Source organism: Equus quagga, chromosome 9 (assembly GCF_021613505.1).
Source record: "Equus quagga isolate Etosha38 chromosome 9, UCLA_HA_Equagga_1.0, whole genome shotgun sequence".
In the NCBI taxonomy this organism is placed as follows: Eukaryota; Metazoa; Chordata; class Mammalia; order Perissodactyla; family Equidae; genus Equus; species Equus quagga.
The window spans coordinates 79790308-79814254 of NC_060275.1; the positions used below are offsets into that span (position 1 = coordinate 79790308).

General features: G+C 42.9%; 1 protein-coding gene across 1 annotated transcript in view; it reads left to right on the forward strand.

Moving 5' to 3' along the window:
• Nucleotides 1–23947, forward strand: part of ANKRD55 (ankyrin repeat domain 55) — a 95681-nt gene that overhangs the window by 40325 nt on the left and 31409 nt on the right. The window contains exons 5-6 of the mRNA XM_046672226.1: nucleotides 7037–7097; nucleotides 18517–18645. Coding sequence (XP_046528182.1) covers nucleotides 7037–7097; nucleotides 18517–18645 — 190 coding nt within the window. The remainder of the gene's footprint in view (nucleotides 1–7036; nucleotides 7098–18516; nucleotides 18646–23947) is intronic.

Below are 23947 nucleotides of genomic sequence, written 5' to 3' on the forward strand. Positions count from 1 at the left end.
CTCTGTAGCACAGACGTTGGGCTTCAGTCGCCCATTGGTTTGTGTGTCAGCATGAACTCAGAATTGTTTTCTGGGGAAAAAAATCTTGGTCCCACTTGTGGGTACTTCCTAATCCTACAACCACAATGCAGAAGGGAGTGACTTTCTATTAGGCCATGCAAACCTATTTGACTGCTTCATTTTCCTAAGTGGACGCAATTTTCGGCCAGCTTTGCTGACCACTAAAGCATGTAGGTCTACACTTACAAAAATAATCATGATGACAAACAGTGCTGATTATTTACCGTGTTCTGCATGCTTTCCATGTACTGTCTCATCTAATCCTGACCACGCCTCCATGTGGTAGGTAATATTTCTATCTCCATTTTATAGATGAGGAGATGGAGGCACCAGGAAGATAATTAATTGCCTAATACATGTGTGAAGATAAGTAACTTGCCCAATGGGTCTGCTGTGCTCTCACCATTGTGGACCTCATAGAATTTATTTTAATGGCTACATTTTGTCATTAAGCCCTTGGCCTACACTGAGAGGCCTTATGAGAAACAGCCTTACAAAACTCCTTATTGTCTCATTGTCAGGAAATATTTTGTTCATTACAGCATCCAAAAATCCTTTATGAGAAACCACAAGAAAAACTTCTAAAGGAGGCATGCTGTGCTTCTCCTAAGAAGTTATTTTTCATTTTTACTATGTGGACAGTGTGGCATATGATTGTGTTTCTTTCTTTGTATGTTTAGAAAACTCAAAGCACAAATTGTGTCCCACCTCCAGCATACATGTAGGACCACGATTACACCTTCTTTACCTTGCCCTTGTTTTCTTTTTACCTAGGTTCTTCACTTGTAATCTTGTTTTACTATATGTATCTGAAAACTACCTAAAATCCCTTTTGGATTGTGATAAAGGGTGGCCATGAGTGCCAGCTCAGGAGTCAGACTGACTGAGTTTGAATTTGGCTCCATCTCTTGCCTACTTTATTGTCTTTGGCAAGTTAACATGTCAAGGCTCAGCTAGCTCTCTCTTCTAGAAAGTAGGGATAATACAGCACTTGCCTCACTGGCAATTACATAGAAGTAAATGAGAAAATGTGTAGAGAGCACTGAACACTGTCAATTGTCAGTGTTCAGTAAGTGTTGGTGATAGTGTTGATGGTGATGACGATGGAAGATAGAAATAAAGAAACACCATAGATCAGCGCTGAAGAATGAAACCCTGCTACTGCCACCCCACCAGCTCTCACCCTGGCCTTCTTTACCTTAGAACACACAGGTCCACAAAAAGTGTGTCCACACATACAGGCGCCTGCACATGTAGTCCTGCACCCACCGACCTGCGCACACCTTTATTGCAAAGGTCGTCAGGGTATGAGCAGTGCTCCTTTTGTATTGGCCCTGGGACATAGAGCACTGCTAGACTTTAGAACCCAGTGAACATCAAACTCAGCCATTCAGTTCCCCTGAAACTCCCTTCCCTATCTTTGCACACACATCTGTATTTCCCCCTAATCGTAAGCACTTGTACGGACCGGACCGCTTTTTGGCCTTTTGCTCAGGTATTCATACTCCTTGTAAAATCCATTAACCCTTAGGTTTCCAAACAGCATGCTTCTTCCAATTAGTTCTCACTGGAGCCTATTCAGAGGGAAGCCTCAAACTGAAGCTGCTTATAAATAAGCCAAAGGGACACTTCAGTTAGCCCTTTGTCTCCAGAGGAATTTTGTTCTCTGATGGAAACAACTCGATAGCAAACCAATCAGTGCCAATATACAGTCTTGGCTAAGCTGCAGCACAGTGGGGCTGCAAGCTGCTGCAGGGACGAGGGATTTATAATTATAAACATGAAGGCAAGTTGGATGGACAAAAGTAAAGAAGCGCAGTTTCATCTCACGATTCCCCTTCCTGCTTTGATCCCTCAGCTTCTCAGCAGGTCCAAATTTTCTCTCTTTCAGCTCCCCATGGGTTTTCTTGCTTCCTTGGCTGGAACATTCAGAGTGTGCCCGTGTGAAAGAGGGGGCATAATCATTAAGACAAAGCTCCAAAGAGCACAGAGTTGTGTTTGTACAACGCTGCACATGCTAGAGTTGGAAGGCAAGCAGCGATTTCCTCTGAAAGCAGCCACAGGGCTCTCTGAAGGTCTTTTTCATGGTCTCCATGGTTACCAGCAGATTTTTTTTTTTTCCTGCCAGAGTGCCGGAAGCTCTGCCTCTTTTTATCACCCTAGACTACAGCCAGAGGGAGGAAGGAAATCATTTCTCTGCGGTCCTGTTCTCTAGTTATTAGGTGATGCGTTCTAACCTGTGGGTGGATGTTTCACTACAGCGTACTCTCACATCCAGGCAGCTTCAGGGATAGGAGGACAGGAGGCTGGCTTGGGGATCCTTTTTCCTACTCATCCCTGGGCTGGCCAGTTCCAGAGCTGTGAGCCCAAGGGGCCAGCTAAGCAGAGAAGCTCAAGGAAATAAGCTGCTCGCCAAGATGCATCTAGCTGTTCTCTCTCTGACCTACCAATCACCTAATGGCAATCAGGGGACCCCAAAATATAAAGTGTAGGAGCTTTTAAAAAAATCATTATATAGAATTTATTATGGCATATAAAGTCCATTCTAACTGCTTTGGATGCATTGACTCAAAGTCATGATGAATCTTTTAAGAAATAGGTGTTATTGTTATCTCTATTTTGCAGATAAGAAAATGTAGGTACTTAGAGTTTCATAGCTTGCCCAAGGTCACTGGCTGGTTGGTGATGGAGCAGAGATTCCAAAGGAGGCAGTCCGGCCCAGCATCGGTGTTCTTCTCATTCACCACGCTCCCTGTCTAGGAATGTTCCTGCTGTGCCTACTGTCCTGGGACCAGGGGTGAGGTGGGCCTTATGCTGCTGCCTGGGCATCTGAGAGCAGGATGGTTTGAACTGGTGCTAATAGGAGATTGGGCTGGGGTTTTGAGAGAAATACAGTCATGAACTACATGATGACATTTCCATCAACAACAGACCACATGTACAGTGGTGGTCTGTAAGATTGGTACCATATAGCCTAGGTGTGTAGTAGGCTATACCATCCAAGTTTGTGTAAATACTGTAGGAGAGGAAGAAATTTTCCTTCACCCTTCTAGGTTCTTCTGGCTGGTCTAAAAATTAAATTGATATGAGATAGATTAACAGAAGAAAAACAAACAAAAAGTTTAATAACATGTATACATGGGATAAACTCAGGAAAACTGAGTAACTCAACAAAATGGCCAAAGCCCTCACCTTAAATACCCTCCTCAGCTAAAGACAAAAGAAAACGTTGGGGATGGGGAGAATCAGGGACTTCAAAGGGAAGGAAGGCAATTCACAGGTAGGTGAAAAGGAACAAACGTTTGGAAAACAAGTGTTTGGCCACATAGAAACAGAAGAACACAGAGGGAGCCCCACAGACAGGCTTTTCTCAGTTCCTCCCTGTCTACCACCTAGTTCATGTTATGCTAAGGTGATGACACTTCCTGAGACAGGTTTTTTTGTCTGAATTCTTTTAGTGAGTTAAAGGGGAGGTAACAAGAAAAGCTTTTTGAGGCTTTTGTTTCTTAAAAATACTCAGCTTAAAATAATCCTTTTGTTAAAGAGAGAGATTTTGAGCTGACAAATTTTGTTCCCCTTCAGTATACTCTATGATGTTCACACAATGGCAAAATCACCTAACGAGTTTTCAGAACGTAGCACTGTCGTTAAGCAACACATGACTATACTCCTGGGCCACCTTAGCACAAAACAAGAACTCTGAGAAAACAAAACTAAGAGGTCTGCAAGTCCTCTGGTAATTAAGACAGATGTGGGACAAGTGTCTTGTGGATTACCTCTAAACGACAAAATAGCATGGAGGACCAGGTTGGAAACCAGACACCTGACTGCTAGTCCAGGCTGGACCACCAAGGCGATGTGTGATGGCCTTGGCAAGCAATGCAGTACCTCAGGTCATTTGTGGTCATAAAATAAGAGAGAAAGAGAGAGGGAATATTTCTGTATAAATTTGTATCCAGCTTTGAAGATCGATGAGTCTTAGAGACTGAAGAATCAAGTGGAATCAAGCAATACATAGATTGGCATATATCAATTAGGGTCATAATAGGGAAGACATGGAATATTTTAAAAAGTAACTAAAGAAAGTTGAATGATAGACCATTTTAAATTAACCAACAAGAGATGGTAATATAATCCTGCACCCTCACCAACGAGAAGGAAAGTGTTCCACCCCTAGGCCACAAGGGTCAAGGAGGGTGCTGTTATTGGAACCTGCTGAGAGCTGTGGAGATAGCTGTAGTTGTAGCTGTAGCTGTCAGAGAACGGCCACCTGGCAGGAGCCGAGGCCTTTGGTGGAGGAAAAAGTCATTGTCAGAAAGGAAAGTAGCTTCCCTCCTTCCTCCTGCCAGTTCTCCCACTGGCCAAACCCTATGGGAAGTCAGAGGGCCAGGAAGCCTGGGTGATGATGTTCTTGGAGGTCAGCCTCAGAGCAGGACATTGCAGGGCAGAGAATGGATTTGAGAGACAAATGGAGACATATCTTGCACAGGGCTCATCCCATGACCTTTGGAGGCCCATTCAGAATGTGACAAGAGGTCTTGCTCTCCCCACCCCTATTTGTATCTGGTCAGAGCCTGGCATCCCTCAGAGTGGTCACTCTGCTCTGGAACTCCCCCAAAAGATCCTGTCTAACTACAGATGATCTCAGTCTGCTCAGGGTTAGCTGAGGATAACCAGAGTGGCCCACAACTGACCTCTTGCCTTTCCCTCCCACTCTTCCCCAGCACATCAGACCAAATGAGCTGTAGGGATGAAACAATGGCCAGTATTGAGATAGAGACAGAGAAAGAGAGAGAAAGATGACATGGGGGAGGAAAGAGAGAAAGAAGAAAGACAGTCACCAATTACCCTTCCCCCATAAAGCAGCTATAAGGGAAAATATTAAATATTAAAAACAGTGTCACCCAAATTGCAATTATTTTTGTAGCATCATTCCACCAGATGGAAGGACTCTAGAATTCGGAAAGGACAAAAGAGATGTGCCCCTTGCGGTTATAGGCACTGGTCCTTTACAGTCCATGTTTGAAGAGCTTTACATCTGATATTTATTCAGTCCTCCCCACTGCCACTGTTATGGTCCCCATTACAGAAGCTCAGAGAGCTCATGCAGCGGTGAGGCCAGAATTAAACCACAGCATTATCCTGGCTCCCCAAAGGCAGTGATAAGCCTAGAGTTAAACCTAGGCTTCCTGGTTATTTCACTTCCACAGCAAATAACTAGAAGGCCATGCCCATTTATGCTCCCCTTGTATTACATTTACCGCTAACCCAATATGCTTAGTTCCTCTTTCTTTTCTTCCATTGCAGGTAGTAATTTAATACTTAGGACTTTAGATGCCATCTAAGCTGAGAGGAAATGAAAATCTGATTGGGGAGGAGGCTAAATCGTTTCGTTTTTCAGATAACTCTCCCAAAAATAATTTCTAAATTTCCTTCACTGTCTTCCCGTAGACAATCCTTTGTCATCTCGAAGAGTATGTTAGTTTGCTGGGGCTGCCATCACAAAATGCCACAGACTGGGCGGCATATACAACAGAAATTATTTTTTCATGGTTCCAGAGGCTGGAAAGTCCAAGACCAAGGTGCCTGCAGGGTTGGTGTCCTCTGAGGCCTCTCTGGCTGGCAGATGGCCACCCACTTGCTGCCTCTTCAAGTGGTCTTTCCTCTGTGAGCACGCACCCCTGGGGTTTCTGTATGTCCTAATCTCCTTTTCTTACAAGAGCACCAGTTGAATTGAATTAGGGCCCGCCCTCAAGGCTTCATTGTAACTTAATTACCTCTTTAGAGGCCCATTCTCCAAATATAGTCACCTTCTGAGACACTGCGTATTAGAGCTTCAACATACGAATTTGGAGGGGGAACACAATTCAGTCCATAACAATGAGTGCCCATTGACTAATTCAGTCGCTAAGTTTCTCAGTGGTTTCCAAACCTGACTGTTCACCAGAATTTGCTGAACAGCTTTTTTAAACTATAGAAGTTGGGCTTCCCTCCAGACCTACTGAGTCAGAAACCCCAAACACAGTGCCCAGGTATCTGTGGTTTTAAAAAAATCTCCCAGGGCATTCTGAGATAGAGCCAGGGTTAAAACTTCTCAGGTTAAGTCTTATAGAAATAACACTTCCTGTGTGCCAGGCATGCTTTAAATGCTGTATGCCTAGTAACTCGTTTACTCCTCACACTGACCTGTAAGGTGGGCACGTTTTATTACCCTTATTTTATAGATGAGGAAGCTTAGGTACAGAGAGCTTCAGTTACTTGCCTGCGATCACAGAGCTGGTCAGTGGCGGGACTGGGATGTGAACCCAGGCCATCTGACTCCAGAGTCTAGGCCCCTAACCACTACACTCAACTGTTTCTCTTCCACAGATGGAGTGTTGACCTCAGTCCACCAAGTATGGGACCCAAGTGGGATAAGAACTTGAACTTGAGAATCATTGATAGTTGTTTCACACTGATTGCTGTCATTTCATGTTTAGATATTTGCATGTTTTACAAAGAATAAGCAAAGTTGTAAATCCTGACTTCCTCCTGGTATAATCTGTACATTTAAAAGGCATGACTTGTGTACCTAGTGGTGAGGCAGCCTGAAAGCTTATGTAAAATGAATAAAAATGAATAAAAATGAGTAAAATGAAAGTTTATGTAAAATGAATAAAAAATAATCACTTTGGTTCTTAAAGAGTATGCATAGGAACACAGATCTGGTGAATAAGATGAGCCAAGATTCACTTTCTCCACTCGCTTTGGCTCCTCCAGAAGCACTAAGCTGGAGAGGAGGTGGGAGAAGAGGAGACAGAGGTACTCCTCCTCCCCGGTACCTTCTTACTTATCATGCTGGTTTCCTTCCACGGATCTTTCCCCTAGATAGATGGAGAGCACCCATCTTCATCTGGAAGCCTCCAACGGACCACATTTCCAATGTGTTCATACAGATTTTGTTCGTTTGAGCCACTTCTCCTGTTTTTCTTTACAGGCTCCTAACAGTTTTGGTGCAACAGTCAAATCTCAGCGAGATTAATCACCAGGACAATGAGGTGAGCTTGCCCTCTCAAGGTAGAGTTGGCCATTGTGCATGTTAGGGTGCGAGGAAGGGCTTTTCTGAACCACTGTGCTTCCTCTCAGAAAGGTGCAAGGAGGGGATGGAGCACGTTTTTGTGTTCCTACCCTAAGAGGTATTAATCTCCACTATTAATCCTCAGGCAGAAATTTATAAACCCCCACCCCGCCACCCACCACGTGGTTGTGGATGGCTTCTAATAGGGAAGGATGTGTTGCATTAAGTACTTAAGCATTTATCACACCGCTGAAATTTTGTAATTTCCGTCTGGACATTGAGAAATAAATATTACTCTTTCCTGTCTTCTCGAGTCCCAGAAACTTCAATGGCAAGCTCTGGCTGCCGACGGTCTCTCTTTGAGTGAAAGATGACAGATAATAATGCCAGGCTCCCTCCTCCAGCAGCCACATTATTAATGCCAATGATGACAATTGCCATTTCCTTCATGTTGCAAATGCTGTCCTGTCCAAGGCTTCTAAGAAGACGGTGCAGCCCTCTTGAGCAAAATTCCTGAGGGAGGGTGGATCAGACCCAGGCAGAGCTGCCCCCGAGTAGCTTAGGGTCTCGTTGTATCATCTACTTACCTCTTTTAAAAAGCAGAGCACATTTTCACAAGCCATCTTGAATCTTTCTTTTAAAGATTGGCATCTGAGCTAACATCTGTTGTCAATCTTTTTTTCTTCTTCTTCTTCTTCTTCTCCCCACAGCTCCCCAGTACATAGTTGTATATGTTCTACTTGTAGGTCTTCTAGTCCTGCTATGTGGGATGCCACCCCAGCATGGCTTGATGAGTGGTGCCATGTCTGCGCCCAGGATCCAAACCAGTGAAACCCTGGACCGCCAAAGCCCAGCGTGTGAACTTAACCACTCAGCCACGGGGCAGGCCCTAGGCTGATTTCTTTAACAAACTTCTTAACATCAATTTCAATACCTGGGGTTTTTTTGTCCTTTTTTTTTGAGGAAGATTAGCCCTGAGCTAACTACTGCCAATCCTCTTCTTTTTTGCTGAGGAAGACTGGCCCTGGGCTAACATCCATGCCCATCTTCCTCTACTTTATACATGGGACACCTACCACAGCATGGCTTGCCAAGCAGTGCCATGTCCACAGCCGGGATCCGAACCCAGCGAACCCCAGGCCATCAAAGCAGAATGTGCACACTTAACCTCTGTGCCAACCAGGCTGGCCCCTAATACCTGGTTTTTAATGGAATTTTTTCTAAATATATGCTTGGTTTGGCTACACTCTACTAAGAATGTCTGTAAGAAAATCTGATAGCACTGAAAATGCATATGCCCCAAAATGCTAAATTACATTGTTTTCAAGGAAGCCAGGGGGCCATAGACAACGGAGTGAGAGGGAGCTGCCTGACAGGGGCTGGGACCACATTTTTCTCCTGGTTCCCCACCCTTGTCCTTTTCGAGCCTTCTGATTAAAGGCCTCCTTCCAGCTGGCTTGGCATTGATGAGCACACCGAAAAGCCCCTGCTTCGCAGCCTGTGTCTGAGGTTGGACACATCCCAGATTTGGTGGTCACACGCTGCTTTCACTCCCCATGTCTTCAGTGGTGTAAAGCAAAACCCCAGAAGAAAGAGGATTGCACTGTTTCAAACTTCTGCTTTAAAAACAAGAACCGGCGACTGGAAAGCACACTCCTGTCACTCTGCCCATGTTGTGAAAGCAGGGAGCTTGAGTGGTTGCAGTTCGTGTCAGCTGATCATGAACTTCTAGACTTTGGGCAAGTGGCCAACCACTTCCTCCACCTCCACCTCCTACCCCCAAACTCAGGCTTATTAGAAAGGGGGCAAATTCAGTCATTCATGCCCTAAAGCTAAATTCCCCTCGTAGACTCCAACTGTGTCTACCCCTCAGCTGAACGAATATTCTCCAGCAAAGTGATGGCTCTCTATTCTTCCTCACCCTGGGAGGGTCCTGGCTGGTGGAGACAATGAAAATAGACACAGTGGTCAGTGTAACACTTTTCAGATGAGATGTGGTCAATATTGGAAAAGTCTCCGGTTCCTTCTCACGCAAAGTGACCTCTCAGAGAAGGTTCCTCCTGCTGTTAGAGCAGCATTGTGACCCATTGGCTTTTAAGTGCAGAGAGTAGGGGGCTCGAACAGGACATTCCCACCCAATGTCACAGCTTCCTCTTTGGGCCATGTTGCAGCATGCCTGCAACCTGTCTGAAGCCCCCTGCTAATGCTTGCCGGTGGTTTTTGTTTTATATATATATATATATATATATATATATATATATATATATATATATGTCATTGCTAGTGTGAGCTAATCCATATAAATTTGCAAGGGCTAGAAGCTCTTTGCCATTGGGAAATAAGGACAATTCTGAAATGGAAAGAGCAGCCAGGCTTTCTTTTTCATTCATTGCCTTGGTGGAGTTCCCGCATTTGGCTTCTCAGTGTTCTGAACAAGCAATCGCCTACTCTTGCTCCTCCTCAATCATTTTTCCAGTGAGCTCCAAGCAAGTGCAGTCTCCATTATATATGAGGGGGTAACAGTTAAAGCATAGGTGCAGGCACAACCTAAGTCTGCTAAATAACGGGAAGCAAAAAACAGCAAAGACAAAAGAGGGAAAAGGAAAGTTAGCACATTTCAATTTCCTAATGACAACAAGAAAGAGCAAAGTGTACCCCTACATAGTTTGAATGAACTTATTTTCCAAGAATAACTGAAGGCTTACCAAGCTTACCACAATAATTGTTCAAGTCTAAAGGATCAATCAGTGGAAATCTAACTTCATTAAGAGATATATTAGGTTATAAACTGAAACTAAAGAGTGGAGAGAGGAAGAAAAAAGTCCATTTCTGAAGACAATTCTCTCTGTAGCTGCTCAAGTAAAACAAAACGTAATACTGCTTTCTATTAGCGAGGTGAATATCACTTTAGAGGCTGTCCTGATCTGAGCTCAGTAACTTAAAACAATCTTTTTGTATTAGTTTTTACTTGTGTAAGTAATAACGAACACATTTATTGTTAAAAATTTAAATATAACAAGTAATACCAGGAAGTCCCTGATTACTTCCACCTCACCCCTTTACCCCGAAGCAATCGCTGTTTCATGTATCTCTTTCCCAATCTTTTATATATATTCATAGACACTGTGGAGTATTACATAAAAGGTGTCACACTCGATGTTGCTGTTCTGCAACTTTGTTTTTTCCCTCAAGAAGTGTCTTACAGCTCTATCCATGTTGATGCTTATAGATCTGGCTCCTCATTCCTTTTAATGGTTTCAATGTGTTCTATACTGTGAAAATACCTCCATTTATTTTCTATTCCCCCATGAATGGATCTTTAGGTTTTCTCCAATTTTTCACTATCGCAAACACTACTCCAAAGAGTGCTCTTGTACAAGCCTTGTGTTTTAAACAAGCGTTTCTATAGAAGAATTGCTGGGTAGTAGAGAGTGTACATTTTTATTTTTAATACACATGCCTGATTGTTCTCTAAAATGGCTACATCAATGTATAGCTTTACCTACAGTATAAAAGTGTGCTTGTTGTTTTCCCATAGTTGGATTTCTTCTTGTTGTTTTGCTTTGTATTTCCTTGATAACCAATGAGATTGAGCACCATTTCATAGGTAGATGCTCATTTTTATATCTTCTTTTGTGAATTACCTGTTTACTTCCTTTGTCCATTCATCTGTTGGATTACTTGTCATTTTTGTATGGATTCAGAGGAGTTTGTTATATATTCTGAACATTAATCCTCTGTCTGCTGTTGGATTGCAAATATTTTTTCACAATCTCTTGCTTATTTTAGTACTGTTCGTGACGTATTTTCTTTTACAGAAAATTTAAAATATGATATAGTCAAAAGATCATTCTTGTCCATTATTGCTTTTGCTTTTGGTGTCTTCTTAAAAAAGGCCTTCCCTACTCCCAGGGACAGAACTACATTTTGCTCAATTTTCTTTTAATTTGTTACAAGATTTTTTTTTTAATATGTGGTTTCATTTCTGAACTCTTTGTTCCATTCCAATGATCTGTTGGTTTTCCTGCTTCATTAACCCCACTGCCTAATTATAAAGTGACTTATTTAGAAGCTATCCGCCCTGCAGAGTTGAACACTGTGGGAAAGGCAAGATGGGTCAGGTTGGCCTTTGTGCCTTTGTTCTTCTGGACCTTGGGGGAATCATGGACACAGAGAAAGACTTATCTTTTGCAGCTACAGGGAGTTAACAAGTTGCTAAACGCCTAGAATCTAACCTCTCCTGCTCTCATTCTAGCTTTGACAGGAAGAGTGCCCCATCAAGAGGGGCTATGAGCTATTGGCATCTGGGTTAGAACTAATGCATTTATCCAGAGAAGCACTGTTATGCGTGGTATTTAGGATATATTGTTCATCCTAGATTAAGGCATGTTCTGATTGAAGTGGATTTTTGTGAGTGGCCTGACAATCCAAACTTTCATTATAACAGCATTCTGAGCAAATAAATCCAAGTGGCAGAAATAGTTGTGATCCTTTGGGTATAATTCTCAGCACTAAATCTACTCACAGCATTCCTAAAATATAACCACAAGCAGACATTTTGCACTATAAACGCAAAATCAAAGAAACAGTCCCCAACTCTAGAAGACTTTTTACTCTACAGTTAGCAAAAGGTAAAATAATAAAGCAAATTTTTTTTAAATGCACCAGAATTTTTACCCTAAAAACAAACACCTTGAAAAAATGGAGTCTCTACTACTTAGGTGCCCTCGCTTCAGTCTCTCTCCCATCCCCACTCCCGATCAGTTGCTAGAGGCAGACCACGTCTTTCTCAACTTTGTATCCCTAGAATATAGTTCAGTAACTTGCACAAAGTAGAGGCCCCCAAAATATATATCCATATATAATTAATAGATAGATAAAGAATTAATTAAACTCAAGAAAAAGTCATATTATTTTATTTCATGGCCCTTTCTCTTTGTTTCGTTGACCCAAGTCAATTACCATTTATCTACCAGACTTGACTCCAGGTGACTTTTAATTATTTCCAAAATCTACTTTCAAAAAAATTAAGATTTTTTTTTAGAGGATTTTATTTTTTTTTCCTTTTTCTCCCCAAAGCCCCCCGGTACATAGTTGTATATTCTTTGTTGTGGGTCCTTCTAGTTGTGGCATGTGGGACACTGCCTCAGCGTGGTTTGATGAGCAGTGCCATGTCCGCGCCCAGGATTCAAACCAACGAAACACTGGGCCGCCTGCAGTGGAGTGCGCGAACTTAACCACTCAGCCACGCGGCCAGCCCCCAAAAATTAAGATTTTATATCATTTGAGGTCTTCAAAAAATGTCCTGTAGGGGCTGGCCTGGTGGTGCAGTGGTTAAGTGTGCACATTCCGCTTCGGGGGCCCGGGGTTCACCAGTTCTGACACTGGGTGTGGACATGGCACCACTTGTCAAGCCATGCTGTGGGCAGGCGTCCCACGTATAAAGTAGAGGAAGAGGGACACAGATGTTAGCTCAGGGCCAGTCTTTCTCAGTGAAAAGAGGAGGATTGGCAGCAGTTAGCTTAGGGCTAATCTTCCTCAAAAAAAATTCTTTTTAAAAATGTTCTGTAGACTCTAGGGCAGGAGTCCTATCTGTTTCTATGACATGGACGCCTGTGGATCCCTTCTCAGAAAAGTGTTTGAAATTACATGAAATAAAATACATAGGATTGCATAAGAAACCAATGATATTGCAATACAGTTATCAAAATATTTTAAAGAACAACTTGGTAATAGTAATATGCAAGCTTTTCTTTTAATGCATTAAGTAAGATTTAGTGGTGGGACCAATGACTACTGCAATTTTGAAGTTGTGATGCATGTAAAAGATATTTTGAGATATATGCAATAGCTAATGTGATACAAAAGTATCTGCGATTCGTATTATTGGCAAAGTCACAGGTATGGTTGACACTACTGTGGATTGTTGCCTATATTCATAATTGAAGAAGATGCTAAATTTCAATTAGAAGTTAGTGGAAATAGAGATATAATTTATTTCTCTAATCTAAGCTCACAAAGCCTGATTTCTATCTAGAGAGAGAATCCCTGCTGTAGTGGTAATTCCAAAAAAGACCTTCCAAACACATTTTGAGCAATAAGTGGAATGATTGCAGAGCCTCCCAAGGTGATCTGCTTGGAATGGGAGCACAGTCTTTTATTCATTCAACAAATACTTAAGTACCTGTGATATCTCATTGCAGGCTTGATCACAGCAGAGTTCACAATTTGGTGTAGAAGAATATAGATGCTCTGTTTTGTTGAAAAATAAGTGTAACAACCTCGGCCTCTATTCTAGAGGCTGTGTTTTATGAATTTGTCCTTGTTAGAATTTGCTCTCATACTTCCATGACCTAGTTAATTTATATTGTTTTTCTTGCATTAGTGTCTCATTTAAATTATGAAAATCTCCACTTCTAAATTTTTTGTCAGTACGTTATTTTTGTCATTATTATAAGGAGACTGTGAGAGTATTTAAAGAAGGTCGTTGTTAGTAGCCATTCCCAGTATCTTAAAATCCAACCTCAGATGATTCGTAGTCTTTAACTAAAACCTTTGGCTATGATTATGATGTGCACTGTTTATCCAGGTTAGAAAACTCCAAAACAAAGACAATGAGTTAATTTACTAATCTTCGTGATCTATAACTGTAAGATTTTTTCCAAATAAAAATTAAAGAAAATGGCTTTCATTATTGCACTTCTAATATGTTCTACTTTTTAAAGAATCTTTTAAAGCCCATCATTTATTCCAATTTTTTGTCCGCAGGAGACCCTCTATAACTTTTGTGAGAGGTGGTCATATGTTTAAAATGTCCGCCAGAGCCAAACTGGACTTCTGTGAAATTCCAGGTCCTTCTGAGGATTTAGAATTGTTTTGCTGATCTCTCAGCCACTTGCTATAATTCTCTCCCCCAGTGCACTAAGACGGAGGAGGCACCAACCACCCAGCCACATCACACATTCCTCTCTCTGTGCCTTTCAGGGCCTGCTAGAGCTAGGCCACAAGTGCTGGTCTGAAACACAGAAACTGCTAAGCACTTAATCAGATTTCTGGTTCATAAAACACAAAAGTTACAGTGGTTTTGGAAAAAAAGTTCTGAGAGGCTGATAGGACTTGTAAGCCCTTAACTGAAATTTCGGTGGCTCGGGCCCAAGGCAAGGAATTACTCATCTATACAAGAGCGCTGTTCCAAAGCAAGGCTGCTGTGCACCCAACAGCTATGACATACAGCTGGGCCTATCAGCCGTCTAGAAATGGATCCTAAGTCAACTAAAAGTAAACATTTCCCTTCAAAACATCCTGAAGAGATGTGTTCTTAAATGAATGTGAGTTACACTTCAGTCTTTGAGTCAATACTTCTTGTTTTTCAACAAAAAAGGGAATTCTTCTATCACCAGGGACATCTAGATATTTGTTGCAATATGTCTGCAAGTGACTTCTAGATTTTCAGCCCCAAGATGCTTTGAAGGCCCCACTGAGCCCTCAATGAAACTCAAGAAGGAACTGGTAGGAAAGGTCACCACAGTTTGGACACAGAGGACTGGCTTGCATTTGACAGATTCTGGTATTTTATACTCCCCATGAGTCCAACGGAGCTTTGACAACCTGCAATTCACTAGATAATTCTTCCTGTAAACATTTCTTGAACGCCTACTGTGTGCTCTGCGCAGTGGGCATACCTCAGTGAATAAGCCGTGGCCTCTGTGTTTCAGTGCATCACAGCTTAATCATGATCTCTGTCAACTCTCAGTGCCAAGCCTGAAGTCTGCCCCTTAAGAGGCCACACGAGCCTTAACATAACACAACTACAATGACTGCCGGCCCAACGGAATCCGCAGGAAGGAGAAGGAGGCAGTTGCAGGAAAAAGTTCCTAAACTAAGTGTGTTGTGCAATACCAAGAGCTGCACTTGAGCTGATTTTGAAACTTTGGTTTTCATATTACTAACTCTAAGAGAATTTATTTTTATTCCTCATTAGCCCAATTGAGAAAAATAGCAACAGGAAGTTTCCCTTGATTTGACTGAATGTTTGCAACATGTTTATATTGTAATATAAATATATGATATACTTATATGTAATGTATAGAGTAATATATATTATTATTTAGAGAAGTAATGGAGCAATTCAAGTCTTGATCTGGGGTCATTCAGAGGATCAACAGTTATTTCTAACAGTGATTCCAAACTCCAGGGTGGGAGTCGAGGAGGGAGAATGCATATATTTCAATACCTTACAAAAATAAATACTTGCCAGCTCTGCTTTTAGGAGGAGCCTAGAGGTGATGCCAAATGAAACAAAGAACAATATAGGGTGGCAACCCTTACCCTAGTGAAAACCACCATTCTAGAAAGTGAGAAGACCTTGAATCCAGTTAAAATCACAAAGAAAAGAATTTTCCAGCACCTGACCTCATTTCCAAAATGAAAGTCTACCAGCATAATGTATGGAGAGCATTTTTCTCCAGAGTTGGAGAAACCTGGATCTGACTCCCAACTCTGCCATGTCCCCAGTCAATGGCCTTAAGCAAATTACTTAACCTGTCTGTGTTTCAGTTTCCTCACCTGTAAAATGGTCCTAAAAATACCTACCCCTTAGGATTGTTGTAAAGATTCGAGAAGGTAACATATATAAAGCTCTTGGCACCCAGTAGGTATACAAAAAATGATAGTGCTCCTCCCCACCCCATCTTTTACCAAAGCATGCTAGTGTTAGGGTGTTTTTTGGTGGGGGAGGAGGGAGGCTTGTTTTTGTTTTAAGAGAATAACTCCTGAAGCCTAGCAACTGTGTTTAGGAGACAAGGAATAACATGGCATGCTCACGGTCTAGTTCACAACTACACTTTCACACTAAATTATCATATCGTTAAATCACATCTCTGCATATGGTGATTGCCACCTACCTCATTTGGAGCACTCATCAAGAATTTTAACAGGTTTCAATTGTCAAGTTGGTAACAATGACCGTATCAGACAAGTTCATTTTCTATAAAGAAGTCACATTCTGCTTTTCTTTCTTGTGTGTATGATTTTAAAAAGCAAAGCCAAATTTTACAAAAGAAAAAAATTCAATCAAGAACAGTGAGAAGTCACTCATTTATTCACCAAGTATTTACTTATCATCTACAACATGCCTGGCACTGTTCTAGGCTCCAGGGATTCAGACAGGCAAACAAGGGCCCTGCCTTCATGGAGCTTACACTCCAGTGACTTCAAAATTGTCTTTGATGTCTTTACCCCTGGATACTGTTGGCACTTCATGATGAAGTCAATGACTCTGAAGCCAAGGGGGCTCAGCACTAGAATGGGGAAGTCCATGCATAATAAAAAGATTCTGATTCCCCTGAGTTCAGATGTCAAATTCCAGTGGGTCAAATTCAAAATGAAAAGGACCGGCTGAAATGCATTGAGCTATTCTGAATCCCAAGTAAATACTCAGCTGTTGGAATAAGAATAGGAAGTTCCACTGCTTTTAGACTAGCATTCTTTTCCATGTGGAATCAATTTTTTGAAATATCTTCAAGAATATCTCTGGATGCTCGGTGTTATAAGACACTTGAAACTTGGAAGCAGACCGTAATTTAGTGATTTAGAATATGGAACTGGTCGAGGGGATTTAGCATTCTAATCCCAGGGCCCCACAAACCTCAAACCCTAGATTCGGTTCCATGCTCGCTCACAGACTTGGGAACTTCTCTAGAGCTCAGCTTCCTCTTCTGTGAAATGAGAAGGACACTGGCACCTGTCAGAGTTGACTAACTACCGTAGCAGACAACTCAAAATCTTAGTGGACTGACACAATAGACGCTTATTTCTTGCCTGTAACATAGTCCAATGCTGGACCTCATGAATCAGGGTACTGGGCCTTTGAATCAGCTGGTTCCAGCACCTTCTTAAGCCTTGTCTTCTGCGTTCATTTTCAGATGAGCAAAGAGAGAAGAGGTGGTAGACCACATAGGTTTTCTTTTCTAGGAGGCCTGGAGGGGGCTTCCGTCCCTTCTGTCCTTTCTGTCCATGCTGCAATGGTCAGGACTCAGTCTCGTGGCCACATCTATCTGCTGGGAGGCTGGGGAATGTAGCCAGCTATGTGCCCTGGAGGAAGAGGAAATAAAGTTTGGTGAACACATAGCAGACTTCTTCATAATACTTAATCCAGAATGTTGTCTGGAGGAGTAAGTGAGATAATACACTTAAAAACTGATAAAGTTCTCCTGATTAATAAATATTAGCTCTGGGCTGTTATTAGCTGTGCTCTCCTAACTAGGCTGAGGCCCTGCTCCTCCACTCAGCTCATCGTGGATGGAGCAGAGAAGGCCAAGCTAGTGACTCCCATCTTTATGTTATCTGCAGAGATGACTCTAAAAAGAGAAGCTTTAAAGCTGCCTATGCCCTTCGCCCCTTTACCAGGCGTCTTAATCCAGAGTCATTTTAGATACATTTCATGTAACTGAGAGGTGTGGGCAACAGAGGAGGCCATCTTTTCACAGTAACTCCCAAATAATACCAGTTCTTTTTGGCTACCATTTCCCAGCATAAACTCATTTTGTTATGAAAGTGTGCCTAAACTTTGTGATGTTAAGCTCTGAAAGAAGCTGGGACTCAACAGGCTGACTCATCCAGATCTGCTCTCCAAGCTGCCACAGAGTGATTTCCTCTAAACAGTGTAAATCAGATCATGTCAGCATCTGCTTAAAACCTTTACTGTCCTTCCATTGACTTTAGAATAAGATCTAAATGCCTTATGCAGGGTCGGTATCCCCCATCCCACATTCCCAAGGATCAGCCCTGCCTCCCTCTACAACCCTTTCAGGCATGGCTCTCCTCTGTCCATTCATTCATGCATTCATTCAACAGCTATTTACCTAGACTCTGATGTAGTCACTGGGGATACTGCACTAAAACAGACAGTGTCCCTGCCCTCATGATGGGAGATGGCATCCTGGTATGACTCCAGGCACAGGTGCCTGCCTCTGTGACTTGGTACTTACTGTTCTCTTCCCCCAGCCTGGCTAGCAGAGGCCCAAGTGGAACAGTTCCTCCCCGGCGGTGACTTTCTCATAGCACCCATGTGCGTTCATTATAGCATTCAGCAATCTGGAAAATCCTTTGGCTCGTTTGTGAGCATTTATTGTCTGTCTTCCTCTACCGCAGTGCAATTCCCATGAGGGTAAAGATCTGGTTTATCTCACTCACTATGTTATCCTTAACACCTGTTTTCTGGCACAAAGCAGAAGCTCAGTAAATGTCGGTTGAATGAATGGCTTGAGAAATAAATGAACTGACACGCAGCAACTGATGTATCTGGTGGTGGCCCTTGGGCCTGAGGAGAAAGTATGTGCTGCATTTTCCTTTTTAATAGCCCGTGCTCATCTCCACCCCCTCTGCTTATGGTTTTGTAGGGGATGACACCGCTCCACTGGGCAGCTTTCCACAACCGGCCTCAACACACCCAAATGCTGCTGAAGAAGGGGGCAGACCCCACCCTGGTGGATAAAGACTTTAAAACAGCTCTCCACTGGGCAGTCCAGGTGAGGACTTGTCTCAAGTTTTAATGGTGTAAAGCAATGTTAACAATTCTCTGAGTATGTCAGACCTGAAGGGAGAGATTAAAAAAGGTACAGCCCCACACTGGTAAGGGGTTTGTATGTATGACAGAGCAGGTAAGATTCACTCTGCCCTCCTCCCTTACCTTCACGTCCACAGGGGCAACAGGAAAACTGTCACTTCAGAGGACTTGGGGGCATTAGTTGTAGAGAGGAAACCCTGCCAAGATGAAGAGGGGGAGGAGTGATAGAATATCAGGGAGAGCCTGCCTTGGCTGTCACACACACACACACACACACACACACACACACACACACAAGACACACCTCTCCCCCTCTCTCTCTTTCTCTCTCCATCTCAGTGCTTGCTACGGGCTCACAGTGCACCAGGATAAACTTTCAAAGACTTACTAGGAAAATCCCTTCAAAGTCTCTGGACCATGACTCTCTTTTTCCTTCTAAATCCTCCAAAGCAGAGTAATTGCAGGTGACCCTGAATTCTGCGCCGAACAGTGAAAATAGTGGCTCATGACCCTACCTCACGATCCCAAAAAGGAATCTGTATCAGCACACACAGACAAAGAAATCAGAATGGGCCCCAGAAATCGATCGTCTAAAGAGGGGGCGGCTGAGAAGAAGGAGAAATATTGACCGTAGCTCTCATTTATTAGGTGCTTTCTCTTTTCAAGGGGACTGATTAACTCAGAGCCATCTGTTCCGTCCTTAAGAGGCGAGTGGTGTTGGGCATCCTTTCCACAAGCTTGCTGGCCCATTCTGTCTTTGGATGCCCAACACAGACATCCCTGCTGTTTATTCCCATCAGCTCAATAGGGGCCCCCTTGCTGTACTGCTGCAGCATCCTTGCGAGAGGGGTTTCTGTCTGCCCTGACCGTGGTTTCACTCAGGTGTTTTCACGTGCCACACACGGCAGAGACGGGCACCTGGCACTTTCAGGGTTGACATATGTGCCTGAGGTAAGGGGAAAACAGAAGTGATTTGGAAACTGCTCTGTTTTTGTCCCTCCAAGCTTAGCTTTAGTAACTCTGTACCAGTGCCAGCCCTGGGCAAAACTGTGAAGCGAGCGAAGCTTGTTTTTGTCATCTCCACCTGCCCTAACAACCTCCTACATACTTTCAGTATCTAATCTCACGCCCTGTCCCCCTCACACCAGTCCCTGCGCAGGACTCAGTCCTCTGGCTGGTCAAGGGTCGCGATCATAGCAATGACCCCGGTGACAACCTGGCTGGACAACCAAGAAGTGTTTCACGTGTGTTGGTTCTGAGGGGAGGTGAAAGTGGTATCAGAATCAAGCATTTTCTGTGTATTCACTCTCATCACCCCTGCCTTCTGATCCCATGGGTCTGGGGTGGGACTCATGTATGTCCCTTTTGAAAAATCTCCCCAGGTAATTCTCACTGAGGTGCCTCCTCTGCTCCCCCTTCCTCCACCCCACCCCCAGTTCAGAGCTGTTGCTCTAGACCTGGCCTTGCAATGGAATCAGCAGCAGCACCTGTAAAAGAATAGACTCCCAGACCCCACGCCAGACCTTCTGCGTTGTGCTCTTCACGGGTGGGAACCCCTGTTCTCTTTCTCGATGAGGCAGTTTGGCAAAATTTAAAAAAACAATGTACTCAACTCAGAAAATCTGAGTTTGCATAGACAAACCTGGCTTTGATCTCAGAAAGGTCCCCAGTGCCTGCTTGGCTTAACAGTCAGTGTATCTTTGGGGAATGAATGAGATCGTGCATATGACGCGAGATGTAATGTACTGTGTAATTGCAAGAGATTATCATTTTTATTATGGTTCCCGATTCCTCCATGACAGCTTAGTTACTATACCCTCCATCTTCATATTCTTTCTCTCTCTAAATGATACAGCTTTTAACCTGCTACATTGCCTTTAGTCCTCTCTGCACATTAGAATCATCTGAAGAGCTTTTAAACAATACTGAGACCCAGGCCCCACACCCTTAAGTTTTCAGCCAATTGTTCTTGGGTGGGGCCCAGACACCACCATTTTTTAAAGCTTTCCCTCCTCCAGAAGATTGTATGCAGCCAGGGTTGAAAACCACTATGGTAAATGAATTCATATTAATGGGTGCTAAAAGCTTATCTACTCCTACCTAAGATATTTGCATTTTGACCATGATTTTGAGTAAGCATAATGTCTCACTCATTTATTCACTCAATTGCTTAATAAATATTTCTGGAGCACCTACTGTGTATCTGGCATGGGGGGTAAAAAAATTAACAACATAGGTCCCTTCTAGAACCCCTACAATTGTAATGTTGTATGTGTAAGTGTGTATGTTAGTATACATTTTTCTAAGGAAGGAGTCCACAACTTTCCTCAATTCTTCAATGAAGATCGGTGACTATCCTCAAAAGGTCAAGAACCACAACTCTAGGGAACTGTGCACACTCTCCCTGCCTGTGGTTAGCAGTAAAATTCAGAAGTGGTGTGTTCTGCCCTTTACATTACAAAGAAGACTACGGGTAATTCCAAATGTCAGCTGAAACCATGATTACACTTGCTTCCTTTAGACTTCTCTCTCATTTATAATACAGGACCAGCATTGTGCTCCTTTTAGAGTTTTTCCACATGAATGAGTATATTTCCCGTTGCCATTTATTTCTTTCACTGAACTTCCTGCTTTTTTCTTGGACCATATGAGACCACATTTAAAGCTATAGCACTTCGAGGGGGCCAGCCCCATCTGTGGCCAAGTGGTTAAGTTCACGTGCTCCACTTCCACCGCCCAGAGTTTCGCGGGTTGGGATCCTGGGTGCAGACACAGCACTGCTCATCAGGCCATGTTGAGGCAGCGTCCCACAAGCCACAACTAGAAGGACCCACAACTAAAAAATATACAACTATGTACTGGGGGGATTTGAAGAGAAAAAGCAAAAAAAAAAAAAAAAGAAGATTGTCAACAGTTGTTAGCTCAGGTGCCAATCTTAAAAAAAAAAAAAATGCTATGGGAATTTGAAATCATAAAGCCTCCATATTTGACCCACATAACCAAAGCAGGAAAGATTTGAAATACTGGGCACATGAAGTAAACTAAGTTCAAATTTTGCTCCCATTTCTCAGGTCCCCTGTTAGCTGGTGGTGGCCTCCAGTGGGCCATTGCCCTCATTACCCTCCCCCATCTGCTCAAGAGACCCCAGTGTGTGTCTCTATGTGGGCTAACACTGAGTAGAGCCCTGCCCCCATCCAATCTCCCTCGATGGCATCTCAGTCATTTAGAGGCATGTTCTTGCTCTGTCTCTCTGGGCCTCATCTCCCTTTCAGTCGTCAACACTGCAGGAGTTTAGTCAGCAATCTTTTCCTCACTCTCTCTCTTCCTCAGAAAGCCCGTCCATGCCTAGGGCTTCAACTATCATTCTACTCTGAAGATTCTCAGTTCAATAACTCCAGCTCTGATCTCTCTCTTGAACACTAGACTCACATTTCCAGCTCTACTAGGCTTATTCCCATATTGCACAGACACTTCAAACTGAAACTGAATCCTTGGTCTCTCCTTCCCATCAAACTCCCATCCTCCCAGTAGCCAAAGCCAAAGACCTCCATGTGGTCCATGAACACTCCTTCCTCCTCAGGTCTCACTTCTCTGTTGCCTCCTTTCTGTCCTCACTGGGCAGGTCAGGGTCCCAGAAGGAAACAGCTCACTCAGATGGTAGTAAGTGAGGAGAGATTCATAAAGAGGCTGTTTACACACAACAGCAAGTTGTCATTTGAGCATCTGGAACTAAAATGTCATGGGAGGGAGTGGTTATTGAGACATAGCAAATACAATATCTCAAGGAAAGGGCCCAGTACAGAAACTGTAGCCTTTAATGGAAAAAACAAACTGTGGCCCAGCAGGGAGAGAACTGAAGGATAAATACTCTGACCTCTCTTTCTTACCACATTGTCTCCTGTCAGTGCCACTCATTGGCCAAACCCAATGAAGCCAAAGGGCAAGCGAGCCCATTTGAAGCAATTGATCCATCCTAAAGGGTGGAGAGCTGGATGGAAAAAGATGGAGAATAAACCTGGAAGAACAAATGGAGACAATTTAGCACACCTACCATCTCTTCCTTAGATTCACCTCCCACCATCACTCACCTGAACAGTTCCATATCTGCTTTTCTACTTTCAGCCTTTTTCTTCTCCAATCTATTCTCACATTGCCACCAATCCTCCTTCTACAAATCACAAAGAAATGTATGAACGTAGTTGTTATTACACCAAAGCAATTATGGTCACTGTAAGTTCTTGGGTCATAAACCTTCAATGAGTTCCATTTGTGGTAAAGAAGAAACTCCTTGGGCTAACGCTTACTGCTTGAACAACCACTCCCCATCCTTCCTCCCCCCGACTCCCTGACCTTTCCTCTTCAGCATATATAGGATCTACTGCAATCACACTGGAATATTAATAATCCCCCCAATACACCATAGAGATTCATTCTGTCCCCCCCTTGGTCACACTCTTCCTTTTTGGTGAAATACTTCTTTCTTCTTCAATCTCCTCCTCATCCCTTCTAACTGCAGAATTTCTACTTATACTTTCTTGTTCCTCTAGGCCCAACTAAATGTCACCCTCTTTGTTGAGCCTTCTTTCAGAATTGTTCCCTCCATGGTGTCCGTCTAGCACTTTCTTGTTTCTAGGACTGGTGTTACAGTCAGTGTGATGCCCATGTCTTCCCTTCTAGACTACATGCTTAAGGGCAATGTGCCTTATCCATCTACATGTCTCTCAAGACCCAGAACAGATCTTTGTGAATCTTAGGTCCTCAAAGAGGTGTTCACTGAATTCAGTCTAATAAACTCATCCATGTCAAGCCAATGGAATTATGGTTTATGGAGTTCTTTCTGTGGCGTACCATTTTCAGCTTAACTGAGACTTCTAGGAATGCAATTCCTTAATACCAAGGATATTTTTCTAATGAAAGGAATTCTAGGATAGATATGATGGCGGGTTAGTGAGAGGGACAAGTATCTACTGCCCCTCAAATCTCACCACTACCCCCTTCCTCCTCTTCCTAGAAAATGTCTTTATTTGGAAGCTTCCTCAGCAGTATTTTTCTATCAGTGCATTTTTCAAAGGAGAGAAGAAAGAAAAGAACTGAACTAATTTAAAACAACTAATAACTAATTTAAAACAACTAATTCATGTTTGTTCATTCAGTCTGTGGTTATGTGACTAAGGAAATTAAACACACACACACACACATAAACCCTTGGAGCTCTAGAATATAACCTTCAAGCCCCTAGGACTTGAGACTGGTTTGGTCCAGCA